The sequence below is a fragment of the Scylla paramamosain genome, chromosome 7 (genome assembly GCF_035594125.1).
Source record: "Scylla paramamosain isolate STU-SP2022 chromosome 7, ASM3559412v1, whole genome shotgun sequence".
NCBI lineage: Eukaryota > Metazoa > Arthropoda > Malacostraca > Decapoda > Portunidae > Scylla > Scylla paramamosain.
In genome coordinates, this window is record NC_087157.1 from 4,355,161 (window position 1) to 4,369,250 (window position 14,090).

Consider the following 14,090-nt stretch of genomic DNA (forward strand, 5'->3'; position numbering starts at 1 on the left):
GCACAGACCGAGGCGGGAGTGAAATAACAGCTTCCCGTTGATGTTAACCCAGGGGAGGAGAAAGAAAACAGGGGTACGAAGACACTTGCTCGTCGCCGCTCCAGTAATTCCTATGCAAACAAATTGAAGTCGTGAAAGAGGAGAAAGATGGATTAGCGTGAGATTGAACTTCAGTGACCCGCGTGTTTACAAATCCTCGAGAGCTGAGACTCCCTTCCCGGTGGCGTGATGAGTCCCTGCCGTCAATAAACCTTTCCCATCTCACCCATTCCTTCTCTGCTATATTCCACCCATCACATCCCGGCCTCCCCGCCCCCTTATATTCCACCCTCCCATTAATCCAGTCCTCCAAGTTCCCAATTTAGCTCGAACACGCTCTGCCCAGACACGCCTCCATACGCCATGTTCGCCCACCACCCCCACCAGCTCCACCTCCCCCTCCACACCCCACATGTCCGCCAGTCCTCCAACTCACCCCTCAGCCCCACTCCTCCCCACTCCAGGCCTGTTTAAACTATTGCAAGACAGGAAAGAGGAGGAGGAGGAGGAGAGGGAGAGGGGGAAGGGAGAGGAAAAGAGGAAGAGAGGGCTGCCCTCCACCGCTGTCAGGTACTGTTGTGGAAACGATGGAGAGTGAGGTGGTGGAGAGGGAGAGGTGGAAAAGTAAAAGAGAGAGAGAGAGAGAGAGAGAGAGAGAGAGAGAGAGAGAGAGGGGAGTGTCCGGCCGGTCGACGACTTACTTATCCTGACCTTCCGTGTATACATACGAGGTGCCTCTCCTCCTCCTCCTTTTCTCTTCTTCTTCTTCTTCTTCTTCTTCTTCTTCTTCTTCTTCCTCCTCCTCCTCGTCCTCCTCCTCCTCCTCCTTTTTCTCCTCTTTTTCCTCTTACTTCTGCTCCTCCTCCTCCTCCTCCTCCTCCTCCTCCTCCTTCTCCTCCTCCTCGTCATTATCATTATTATCATCATCATTCATTTCCTTGATATCATATTGGTTAGATCTTTCCTCAACCACAAAACTAATTCTCTCTCTCTCTCTCTCTCTCTCTCTCTCTCTCTCTCTCTCTCTCTCTCTCTCTCTCTCTCTCTCTCTCTCTCTCTCTCTCTCTCTACCAACACTCACTAACACTCACGAAGACACCACCAATAGAAAGATTAAAATGCATACTTTTAGAGAGAGAGAGAGAGAGAGAGAGAGAGAGAGAGAGAGAGAGAGAGAGAGAGAGAGAGAGAGAGAGAGAGAGAGAGAGAGAGAGATTGGACTTGCCTAAATCAATAGCTAACAACTACCAACACCACCAGCAGAAAGCCACGAGAGGAAGACAAACACTCCAGCAGCCACCTCAGCGCCTCCTCCTTGTCTCTGATACACACTCGAGGCGACGCAGGGTAATAATCTTGATCCCCGCCACATTTGCCACGTAAGTACTTGACTTGGAGTATGTTCCGCCGTTTTTGGACACCTTTCTCCCGTCCCCTGTCACCCATGCTTGTTCCTCCGCCTCTCTCCAGCAGGGCACCATCACCTCTCCATGACTCTCTCAACCTTTCTTAAGTCGCTTGGTTCACATTCACTTCCTTAGTATGAGAAGCATTGTTATATATTCCTCCCTCTCTCTCTGTTTCTGTCTGTCTCTCTGTCTCTCTGTCCCTCTCTCTCTCTTCTGAATAGAGTTTTAGTATTAGAGCGAAGATGAAGAGGGTAAGAGGAGACTGAACATGAAAAGTAATGAGGAACATGGGGAGAGGAAATACTGTAGGAATTCAGTGCACCAATGAACGCATCCGTTCCTTCTTCACGTCTGGGAATCGAGGTACATCATTCCACAATTGTTAAAACTATATGATTTTTTTTTCCCACATATATGAACTAGGAATTGCTGACCATCAAAGCGGATTCCCACCATTAGTCATTGGCTCGAAAATTATAAACGGTTTCAAGTTCAGACAAGATCAATATTTCCGGGATACTTGCAACAAAATCGGTGTTCTTTAATAAATGGTCTGTTTTTAATATTTTTAGATATAAGGCGTGGCAAAACACCAGATTATCTTTCTAAATTTTTCCTTCCCTGTGATGAACCAGTGCAAAATAGCAGTGTAATAAAGTACATTCCTCTCATTTAACTCCTTTACTACCCACACGTTTCCAGCAAGGCACACGGTGATGTCTTGAGTCTCCCAGCACCCTGTTGTCAGCAGGGAAGGTGGGCGGGGAGGGAGTCTTGTTTTAGTTGCATCCGTAATCAACTAAATAAATCAACAGAGAGCCTACGTATTTACGGACCGACAGATTTCTTAGTATCTTCTTGGTATCCGCTCCCTCACGTACTGGTATATCTTCATGCCTCGCTCTCCCTACCTCTCCCCTCCTCTCCACCACCCCCATCACACAGCCACACCACTCCCTGGGTACTGAATGTGGAATTTCCTGATGAAGGTTCCTCCCATTATTTGTTACACAGCTACTCTCCCCCAGCCTCTCTCCCTCCACCTCCATTCTGCACACACCCACTCTCCCCACACTCCACATATCACACGCTCCCTCCCTCTCACTTCACCACTCCTTCCCTCTACCCACTCTCTGCGTCCAAACTCCACATTTTCCTCTTTCTACACCATCTCCATACCTTTCTCTCTATCTACCTCATCTCTCCCATGCCCCACATTCACATCCTACGCACACCACCTCACTGCCACACCCGGCCTTCTCAAAACACGGCCTGCCTCTCACTGCACAGAAGACTTGAAAGTTACGTGTGTTTATGGCCGTGGACATGCAGGCATTACTAAACAGAGACTCCAGGCATGTTCAACAAGTTATTTTAGTTCTAATGTCCAAGAAATTCGAGGTAATGTCCAACGAAACTGATTCTGTGATACGTTCAATAAATCATTTTAGTCTTTAAATCTAAAAAAAAATATTGGAAATGTCCCACGAAACTAGATTTTATTATTATTATTATTATATATATTTTTTTTTTTTTCGTGTTTTGGGGGTTATGATTTTCTACTACAGACTACTAAAGCGCGTGTCCAGAACCTCATTTATACAAGGGTGGGGAGGAGGAACCGCGGGGTAAGGTGGCGAGGCAGCGGGGACAGTGACCAATGGTGGGAGGTGTCCGCCGTGCCCTAGACGACGCCGATCACCCGCCGATACAGACTGCACCGCGGATACACCAATTGCAGGCTGGGCGGCAGGGGAGCGCTCAGCCGTGTCGGACTGCCCTTTGTGTGTGTGTGTGTGTGTGTGTGTGTGTGTAAGCGATCACGAGTAGTCCATGCAGCGTAGGATGGCGAGGAGACCGTTCAACACACACACACACACACACACACACACACACACACACACACACACACACACACACACACACACACACACACACACACACACACACACACACACACACATAATCGATGACTGTTATGGGTGCAGCCTTTGTCTTGCGTGTGATGGCTTGTATAACCAAGTGGTGGTGCTGATGACGATGATGACAAGCATGGGTGAGGAGGAAGAGGGGAAGGAGGAGGAGAGGGGGGGTAGTAAAAATGGCAATGGTGTTGGTGAAGCAAACTCTGCCTATTGACCCCACGTAAAGCATGACTCATCATCGTCACCACCACCACCACCACCACCACCACCACCACCACTCTTCATCACCATCACCACCTGACTATAATTATTGATTTGTGGGAGGAATTATTTTTTGGGGGGGAAGTTTTATGTGGGAAGTAAAAGGAATTTATATGAGGGGAACAAACAGTATATACTTTTACACCAAGCCAGAGATGCAAGGTTTGGACCACATTACTACAAACATTAAAAATATTCGTACTAGCACCAACATCACCATTAACATAGCATACAGTCTTGCAGTGCACAATGAAACGGTGTACTAGTAGTAGTAGTAGTAGTAGTAGTAGTAGTAGTAAATACATACACACACACCATCATGACCTTCCATCCAGCCCATCTCCGTTCCGTTAACTCGCTCCACGTGGCTTTACATACGCATCTCATTCACAGCCTGGCGTGTCTACAAAAAGAAGAAAAAATCCACTCACACACACAAAACAGTCCCTCTAGGCCAATCCTCGCACACAGGTCCTCCTTCACCACCACCACCACAGCAGGAGTCGCCACATCATCCCGCTGCGGACAACAAAGAGTGGATGAAAGGCAGCGATTCATCCACTTTCATTTATCTCTGTGGTGTCATTTTCGTGCGGCGTGCTGTTTTTACGCCATTATACCGCTGGCTTTGCTGACAGTGTGTGGCGATGATTGGGTAATGCGGGAATGATTGCTTTGTGACGTAATCTGAGGTATTTGCGACAGTTAATTAGTCTCAGCTTTACTTTTTCTTACTTTTCCCAGACGCCCTTCACTGCCACTTTATTCCTCAGTCTCCGCCTCTCCGTCATCTCATACCACTATATCATGGCCCTCTTAAAGCCTTGGATGTACTGTGTGGTGCTGAGGGAGAGGCGGTCGCGGCGTTCCTCAGGGGCCGCAAATCAACGGAGTCACCTTGGCGGGGAGGGGTGAGCATGCACACGGCGGCCTCGGTACCATGTCCCGGATAGGAGTACTTCTGCTGGAGCACTGTAGTACAGGCCGACACACACACACACACACACACACACACACATACACACAGATAATAGGCATACATAGTGGCGGTTTTGAGCTGATAGCTGCGGAGCAATGGCGCTGAATTATACGTTGGGAGAACGAGAGAGAGAGGTGGACGAGAGAGGAAAAGAGGAGAGAGAAGGAAGAATAAATACACACACGCACACACACACACACATCTCGTGGAAGCGTGCATCCATCTCCGGTGCTCTACTGCAAGAAATAATCAAGGGTGAGTTATCTGGATAACATGTATGCGAATTTATCCGTATGAAAACAGATCATAAAAAATAATAAATAGAAATAAAAATCTGCACTCCAGCTTGACTCCCGCACGGGACTCATACGCTGCCCGCACGCCTGTAACTCTCGCGCCGCGGCGACAACCACGACCATATAAGAAGACGATGTTGGAAGCCATATTTCATCATGAACCATAAAAATCCAATATAAAAGTGACGCATTGTAGGAATAAAACCAGGAAGTACTCGTACATGAAGAGGACTGACTTATAGGGGAGGTGGAAGCAGAACGAGGTAGAGGTACGTACATACACACGAGAGCTTTTGGACACAAGAACATGCTCTACGTGTGGAACAAAGGCGTTACGGGTAATTGGAAGGTGTACCAAGTAATGGAACATTCACACAGGCGACGGTTTTTTTTGTAGACACAGTAGACAGGAGAGGGTGTAGCGTAGCGGGAACAGGTGTGTACGTAACTGTCCGGCCATGCCACCCACACAAGGCCGTCTCTGCACCGCCACGGTAGCTACTACGCTGCTACAGGCTAACTCCGCCACGCCACAAAAAAAGTAACATACAAACTCAATAATCATAAAGTAAGATGCATCGCGATAAGGAAAATTACAGGTGTGCGAGTAAATACACTAACAACAAAACCCAAGAAGTCAGTAAGTAGATAAGTACACTGATTATGCACGATAACGATAAAGTGCTGCACAGGAACTGATCCATAAATACAATGACAATCAAGACAGTACTAAGCGACAAAAAGTATGCACGAAAACAAAACAAAAAATGATGAATTAAATAATATATGAAAACTACGTCGTTATAATATACTGACTTAAAAATAAAAATAGACGAACGCAGACACAAGAAATATAATATAAAAGAAAAAAAAGAAGAAAGAGTAAAAGAATATATACAAATGCACACAACTTCCTCATATTACATAAACTGTCCATTACTCTACACAAGTACCTTTCACCTTAAACAATAAATACCCAACAAAAAAAAAAAAAGAGGCAAAAACAAAAAGAAAACAATACTAATAACCACACTTTATTTAATACCCTACCATACCTACCCTCCCCTACCCACCCCATATCCCTCAAGCGCCCCTCCCTCCCTCCCCCCACCATCCATGTCCCACCAAGCCTTATAATAACAGTGCCCAGTATCACAATCGTATAATTTCTCCCCTGCCGCCCAGCGCACGCCACTGCCTGGAAGTGAAGGGCGCGGGACGCAATATGATACAGCACTTCGTTGTAACTCAGTGACATTTTTATTGTGAACTCAGCTTTTATTTTTTTTCGATTTCTTTTTCTCCCCTCTCTCTCTTTGGTAGTTCAATTATTGTGAAGGCGACTGTGTGTGTGTATGTGTGTGTGTGTGTGTGTGTGTGTGTGTGTGTGTGTGTGTGTGTGTGTGTGTGTGTGTGTGTGTGTGAGAGAGAGAGAGAGAGAGAGAGAGAGAGAGAGAGAGAGAGAGAGAGAGATTTCAGTTGGAAGATAAATACAGAGAGAGAGATGGAAAGACTGACAGACTGACAAACTGACAGACTGAGGGAAAGAATGAAAGATGAACAGACAAACAGACAAACATGCGGGCAGACACAGCAAACAAGAAAAAAAGGAACAACAACTGGTGAGTGAAAGGCAACATGTGACCTGGAGCTTCCTTGACGACACACACACACACACACACACACACACACACACACACACACACACACACACACACACACACACATTTGATTTTGTTTTTTATATCAGTCATGGTATTCTTTTTTTCTTTTTCTCCTTTTCCTTATTTTCGTTTTTTCTTCCTCTCCCTCTTTTATGTTGCTGATGTCGTTGTTGTTATTGTTGTTGTTGTTGTTGTTGTTGTTGTAAAAAATGTAAAATATGTAATCCTAATGTTTTGTTATGATAGTTTTTGTCCTTTATTTCTCCTCATTATTTTTTCTTGTTTTTTTTCTTCTGTATTATTTAATCTGTTCAATAGTAAGTTATCACAGAATGAGGGCTCAAGTGCAGCTCTCAGACTCAACAAGACCGCCCAAGGGATTACAGAGGATTACAGGCAGCGTCCCTTCAAGTCTCTACCGGACTGCTTGATTTCACTAAACCATACCGATTATTAGAATTAGAGAGGAGAGTACAGCAGAACTAGGAGGCACGTGATGTGATGCAAGTGTGTGTGTGTGTGTGTGTGTGTGTGTGTGTGTGTGTGTGTGTGTGTGTGTGTGTGTGTGTGTGTGTGTGTGTGTGTGTGTGTGTGTGGTGTATGCGTGGTTAGCTGTGGAGGTGGGCAGATGGAACAAGAGAGGTCGCGGCCGCCTGCCCCTAGAGGAGAGGTTGTGCCACTGTGGTCACGTACAGATAAAGGCTCATGTTATACAACTGTGCCCTTTAACACAACACATACGAGGCACATATAGACATACTACTCTCCATGATTTATTTGTTGGTACTTGAGGATAATACAACCTTGTGCCTAATCATATATTCTACGAGTAATCAGTATGTTCAAAATTGCATATTTATTTTGTTTGATATTTTGTTTTGTACAGTCTCTATATTAATTTTGGTAACTTTGATTAACCTTGTCTTACTTATCAAGCCAATGTATATTTGTTTAAGTATAGGGGTGGACCCAAAAGATCTTTGTAATATTCTTTTTGTATATGTTGCTTGTGGTCAATAAAATATTTATCTATCCATCTGTGTAGATACATGCATACATACGTACATACATTAAGATAGACAGACGAAGAACCTCTATATAATCATACACAGGATACCCATTAAAAAAACAGGGCCGGCGCCAATTTTCCTTCCCACTGACATAAAAGGAACCAAGCAAGACAACTAACCAACCAAACAACCGCCAAGACACCAACGTTCGTTACAAATCTTGAAAAAAAATCAATTTAAAAAATTTTAACTAATAATTGGAATATGTTCTTTACTTAAAAAGACCATTATATATGTAAAATACTATTTTAAGTTCTTAGGAATACGGTGCAGATAATAATCATATTTAACTTTTAAAAAGTGAAAACACGTAAAAAACACACTTTTCAATTGATATTTATATCAATATTCTTCTGCTTTTCATTATTTAATCATCTGTAACCGAAGAAAAAATTCTATCGCAATTTTCTTTAATTTTTTTTGTACACGTCCGGAACTGCGTTAATGAAATCAGTCCCCAATAAAAACAGAAGAATACCACTAAGCCATACGCAGACGCTGTCCCGCTGCCAACCCCGAGGAAAAACTAACAATCGTAACAATGCAAGAAAAATGTCGCAGGCTGAAGCAAAATGGGCGAACACTCAAGTCTCTCCTCGGGCTGTGCGGAAGCTTAAACTTAATAAGGAAACCTCACCGTCTTGTCCTGCCCCACCCGACATCCCCCCCACCCCCAGCCACCACCAGCAGCAGCCCCGACCAGTGTGTTGTGTTGAGGCGATGCTTCGTAATCGGCTTTCGGCAACACTTGAAGAGACGCCGGGTTAAGATTTATAAGGATGGAAGCGCCGCTCAGACTGATATGGTTTTGAACCCCAGAGCGCCGACCGGTTGCTGCATGGGGAAGGAAGGTGTGGGGTGTGGTGAGGACGAGAAGTGGTGTGAGGAGGAGGAGGAGGAGGAGGAGGAGGAGGAGGAGGAGGAGGAGGAGGAGGAGGAGGGAGAAGAAGAAGAAGAAGAAGAAGAAGAAGAAGAAGAAGAAGAAGAAGAAGAAGAAGAAGAAGAAGAAGAAGAAGAAGAAGAAGAAGAAGAAGAAGAAGAAGAAGAAGAGAACGAAGAAGAAAAGTAAAAGTGACATGAATCGGAAGGAAAATTAATTAGGGAAGAAGGAAGATAATAAACAAAAAACAACCAAGAGAGGAGGTAAATGAACTGAAGAGGAGGAGGAGGAGGAGGAGGAGGGAGGAAAAGTAGACATAAAAGATGATAAAAACAATGACGGAAAAGACAGCGAGAACAAGGAAAAGGATAGATGAGCAGGAAGACAGAGAGAACAAGAGGACGAAGAGTAACAACAAACTGTATAAGGCGAGAGTGCATGTCCTGCCTCCGCCTGACTCCCACCTCCTCCGTCAGGCACACTGCGGGCGGGTCACGAGGGCGCTGATGAACGACGCTCCCACTCATAGCCCCACCAGCCTCACACCACCGCAGGGACAGGCGTGGCTCCGGCAGACGCACGCCCTCCAGAGACCCAGCAGAATGCCGTGCAGATGTGAAGGAGAGGTGATGACAGTGCGAGCGTTCAATAAGGTCAGGGCAGTGATGTGAGGTGGTCTTTTTTGGAACTGAGATTAATGTTGTCTTTGATTTATGTTAGTGAGTGATATTAAAGATTTTCTCTCTCTCTCTCTCCTCTCTCTCTCTCTCTCACTCTCTCTCATCTCCTCTCTCTCTCTCTATCTCTCTCTCTCTCTCTCTCTCCTCTCTCTCTCTCTCTCTCTCTCTCTCATTTGCTTTTGTTTGCTCTGCCTTCGGTCTCTTCTCAGGGAAAAAGGTTCCTTCTTCACCTGTGACATAGAGAGAAAATATTCATACGCTGTCATAAAGGAAAACGCTTCAGAATTCTCGTGTTCTCGTTCTGACTCTTGAGCCGGGACAGGAGCATTTAATTCTGGTGAACATAGTAGTCGTATGGAGTGCGAGTACTTCCGGTAAATAAAGCGGTGCGTCTGGGCCGTGAGCGGAATTAGATCGCTTTCTCAGTAACAAGAAGTCGCCTCGTCTTTCCCCATCATCATGGTTGAGTTAAGGTACAATCAGACATCTTGCCCCTTGCCTCACCCCGCTCCTGAGGCTCCTGAGCCTGACAGGCACCATCACCTTATCTCGCATCCTCGACGCCTCTTCCTCCCTTGCTAGCATTCTTTTGCCCGTTCCTCCATTCCCGTCATTTGATGACAGTCACATGACAAACGTTACCTTTGTCCTTCGAGGTGTGACAAAGAAAATTGAGGAAGAGAAGAGTCGACCCCTGAACACCCTTTTGGGTAGAATGAAGACCCATTACATTGTAAGTTCGAATAAGTTCAATAGAAATGTGCGAATCTTTGAAAAAATAATGGCAAGTCATGAGAATCATTATACATGAGAAGGACGAACAAGTAAAAGACATGAAGAATGATCACAGTGCGACAAGGACACAGAGGGAGGTGGGGGTGTCTTTCTCTGGGTAATTGTCATTGCTTTGTTTGGAGTCACGACAGGCTAACCTGAATGCCTTGCTGCTCAGGGAAGACCACGATGCTAATAACAAACCAAGGCAATTAACCCAGTTTCTGTGGAGGGTCACCTGAGCACGTCCAGCCCGGGCCAGTCTCGTCTCCTGAAGCCGCCGTCACCCAGGCCATGGGGCTTGAATCACCTGCCGAGGGTGTGGCGCAGAAAAAGCTTGAATACCACACGTTCCCTGGTCCTCTCACAAAGAGATGAATGCCTGCACATCACGCTCAGCTTCCCAACAAACAGGTAGCTTTATCAGACTAGTTTTTTTTTTTTTTCACCTTTTTTTTTTTTTTTTTTTTTTTAAGACAACGTTTAGCAGCATGGACAAGTTGATGGTGGATTGCAAGGATGCCATGATTATACGCCTGTAGTTACCACCTGCCCACAGTAGTAATGGGTGGCGTGTATAGCAGGAACGCGGGGCAGACCGGCGAAATATACCAAAGGTTACGCTGCGTAGTTACTGAAGATTTACTATTCACAGTGCGGAATGCTGCGAGTCATGCCACTGAAGGTAAACACGTGCAGGAGGTGAGGACCCGCGTGTCGCATTTCCGGAAAACACCTCGCGTCCCCAGCACGGCGTCACGGAGCAGCGGAGGGTCAGGATGTGGATGTGCCTGGAACGTGGCGACACTCGCAGCTGCTCCTCCTACCACGGACGCGTCTTGAGGAGAGGAGGAGGAGGAGGAGGAGGAGGAGGAGGAGGAGGAGGAGGAGGAGGAGGAGGTGAAGGATTTACAACGACAGAGTATAAATTTACTCTAACCTTCCCCATTGACACCCCTTCCCTTCTTTTCTTTCCCTCCCATCACTCTCCTCTCCTCCTCCCTCCCCTTCCCCGCGCAGTCCACCACGTCCCAACTTCACCCGTGACACACAGCCTCGTACCGTTCACACCAAGGACTGATACCGGAAAACGAGACCAGCGAATTAAAATAATACTCCCCCCAAGACCACATCGGAACCACAAGTGCAGCGCCACGCCCAGGAACGCCACGCCAACACCCACGCTCCTCTGGTCTGGCCGCAGGTAACCGTGAATACAAAAAACCACTAATGATGACACTTTCGTCTTCCTCTTCCTCCCGCCGACCCCGCCAGCCAGCAAAGGTCCCACGCGGCTGTAAATGACACGGCAAAGAGGAGACGAGGGAGAAGAAACCACCACACCACGCAGGACCACAGCGGACCACCCACACCAGCCCACTCTTCTGTTCCTTATCACCCACTCCTTCCGCCACCCTTCTACTCCTCTTCCCTTACACCCAACTGCCACCCGTGTTTCTATTTCGTGCCAACCTGCTCCTCCTCTGCCACCCTTTCCACTTTTTTCGTTGCCACCCACCTACACGCAAACCCTCCACGCAAATCCAGCACGACCCCGCCCACCGCCACCCTGGGAGGTCGTTGTCTCTTCATCGCAGCTCGGAGATTTTAGGGACGACTTGCACTACTACTGTTACTACTACTGCTGCTGCTGTAACTACTGATATTACTGGTGATGTTGCTGCTTTCCTTTGAAGTATGTAGATATGAAAAAATAAATAAATAGAACGAAAATTAAAAAAAAAAATCCCTGCACTTTATATAATCTCACTCAATCTCAAGGAACACAATTGAAAAACAAACAACAGCAGAAGACTTGTTGGTCCTTACGAGGCAATTACGTAGCTATGAATCACACTGTCGAATTTGAAGTAACAGATGCAAGTACGTCAAGGTGAAGGCTCCCTCACTCCTCCTCATCACACTCCCTTCCTCTCTCCTCATATCCACTTAGTCTCCGCTTCCTCCATCCCACCAGCCACATGCAATACACTCTCACACTCTCTCCCATGAATGAGCAAGCCTCGCACATACGTACTGACAACCCACCCACGTCACGGTTCATGTGAGGTAAGATAATAAAACCTTTAGCCTGCTGCCTTGTCTCAATCCTCAGTGGAAACCAGGATTACCGCTACAGAGACACTCCTCTTGCACCTGCTGAGTGTTCCCGCAGGTTAACGACTTCACGAGGGAAGAATGGGAAAAGAAAAGACCGTGTAAAATAAAGAAGGGAGGAAGGGGAAATGAAAAAAAAAGTATGTAAAGTAAAGAAGGGGGAACACTTAAGTACAGCTGCAGACATTCCCAGGACAATAAAGCAATGCAATAAAGGAACAATGGAGAAAGAAAGTGATGGGAGAAAGGAGAGAAAACTGAGAGAAAAAGCGAAGAGAAAGAAGAATTTAAATAAAAGGAATATTCTCAGGAAAGTACAACAAAGCAAGAAACTGGATGAAAAGGACGGACGCATACAAAAATGAGAGGGAAGGAGGGAGGTAAAAATTAAAAGAGAAAGGGGAGAGAAAGAAGAGTTTAAAAGGAAATAAGGAACATTATCAGGAACATTCAACAAAGCAAAAAAAGAATAATAGAAAGGAAGGAAGTATAAATAAGAAGAGAAAACGAATAGCTTGTGATCTTTACACATGTCTGGCATAACAAACTAGAATTAGAACTTTTTTTTTCTTGCTATCGTATTCCTAAAATCAGTTTCTGTTTAGTGTGTCATGGCGGTAGGAATGTGGGCAAGCAATGAAAAACAAGCAGAATGTACCTAAATCAGCAAATGACAAAAGGTAAACAAACAACCTCCAAGCTCCACACAACGCCCAAATTCGTTGTTCTTTAGACTCGACACGGCAAAAGAAAGTGACCAGCGTAACAACCGTAGCGATTAGTGAGCGCTGAGTGACTCGTGAAGGGGCCACCCACACGTACCTTCAATGAAAACACACACACACACACACACACACACACACACACACACACACACACTTTCAAGATCAATTCGCTTCACATTACATCTGACGATCCGATGTGAATATGGTAAAGCAGAAGACATGATAAGAAGATAATAAGAAGACATGATAAGATAAAAGAAGATACGAGAAGAGAAGGATGCATATACAAGTACCTTACATGAAAGGAAATGACTGGCATGAGGAAGGGAAGGGAAGGGAAGGGAAGGGAAGGGAAGGGAAGGAGAGGAGAGGAGAGGAGAGGAGAGGAGAGGAGAGGAGAGGAGAGAAGAGAAGAGAAGAGAAGAGAGAGGAGAGGAGAGGAGAGGAGAGGAGAGGAAAGGAGAGGGAAGGGAAGGAGAGGAGAGGGAAGGAAAAGGACTACAGAAAGAAGAAAGCGCAAGGAAAAAAAGGAAAGAAAGGAAAGGGAGGAAAAGAAAGAGAAAGGAGAAGACTGCAAGACGAAGGAAACAAGGAAACGGGAGAGAAAAAAGGGAAGAGAAAGAAACGGAAAGAAGGGAAAGGAAAGGATGGGAAATAAAACAATACAGAAGAAAGGGAAAGGAAAGGATGGGAAATAAAAAAACTACAAAAAGGAAGGAAACAGAAGGGAAGGAAAGGGAAGGGAAGGAATAGGAAGGAAGAGAAGGGAAGGGTACTCACCGTTTGCTTCCTGGCGGAGTCGTCAACCCGGTCGCTGCTGCCGTCCCGCTGCTGTAACTGAGAGGGAGTGTGTGTTAGTGATATCACGTGGTAGAGGGAAGCTTCTCTCTCTCTCTCTCTCTCTCTCTCTCTCTCTCTCTCTCTCTCTCTCTCTCTCTCTCTCTCTCTCTCTCTCTCTCTCTCTCTCAAGCACATACAGTAAGGGTGTCTCAACAAAAAGAATATCAAAATAATCAAAGCATATACAATCTCTCACAAGGTTCAATTAAAGGTAAGACTAAATCATTAAAAAAAGTAATATTTCATGTCTGAAAGAAAAGTCATCATCAAATTTACTTGACAGGGTTCCCAGTGTTAATTCTTGGATCATTAGCGTCTCTCTACCTGTCCTTGATGAGTCTCTCTCTCTCTCTCTCTCTCTCTCTCTCTCTCTCTCTCTCTCTCTCTCTCTCTCTCTCTCTCTCTCTCTCTCTCTCTCTCAGGAAAAGGT

General features: G+C 45.7%; 1 protein-coding gene across 10 annotated transcripts in view; it reads right to left on the minus strand.

Moving 5' to 3' along the window:
- Nucleotides 1-14,090, minus strand: part of LOC135101930 (golgin subfamily B member 1-like) — a 282,995-nt gene that overhangs the window by 174,440 nt on the left and 94,465 nt on the right. For all 10 annotated transcript variants that reach the window (XR_010269469.1, XR_010269468.1, XR_010269470.1 and 7 more), the window contains exon 8: nt 13,601-13,657. Coding sequence is in view for 6 of the 10 variants with exons in the window: in XM_064006312.1 (XP_063862382.1) it covers nt 13,601-13,657 (57 nt within the window). In the remaining 4 variants the exon portion in view is untranslated. The remainder of the gene's footprint in view (nt 1-13,600; nt 13,658-14,090) is intronic.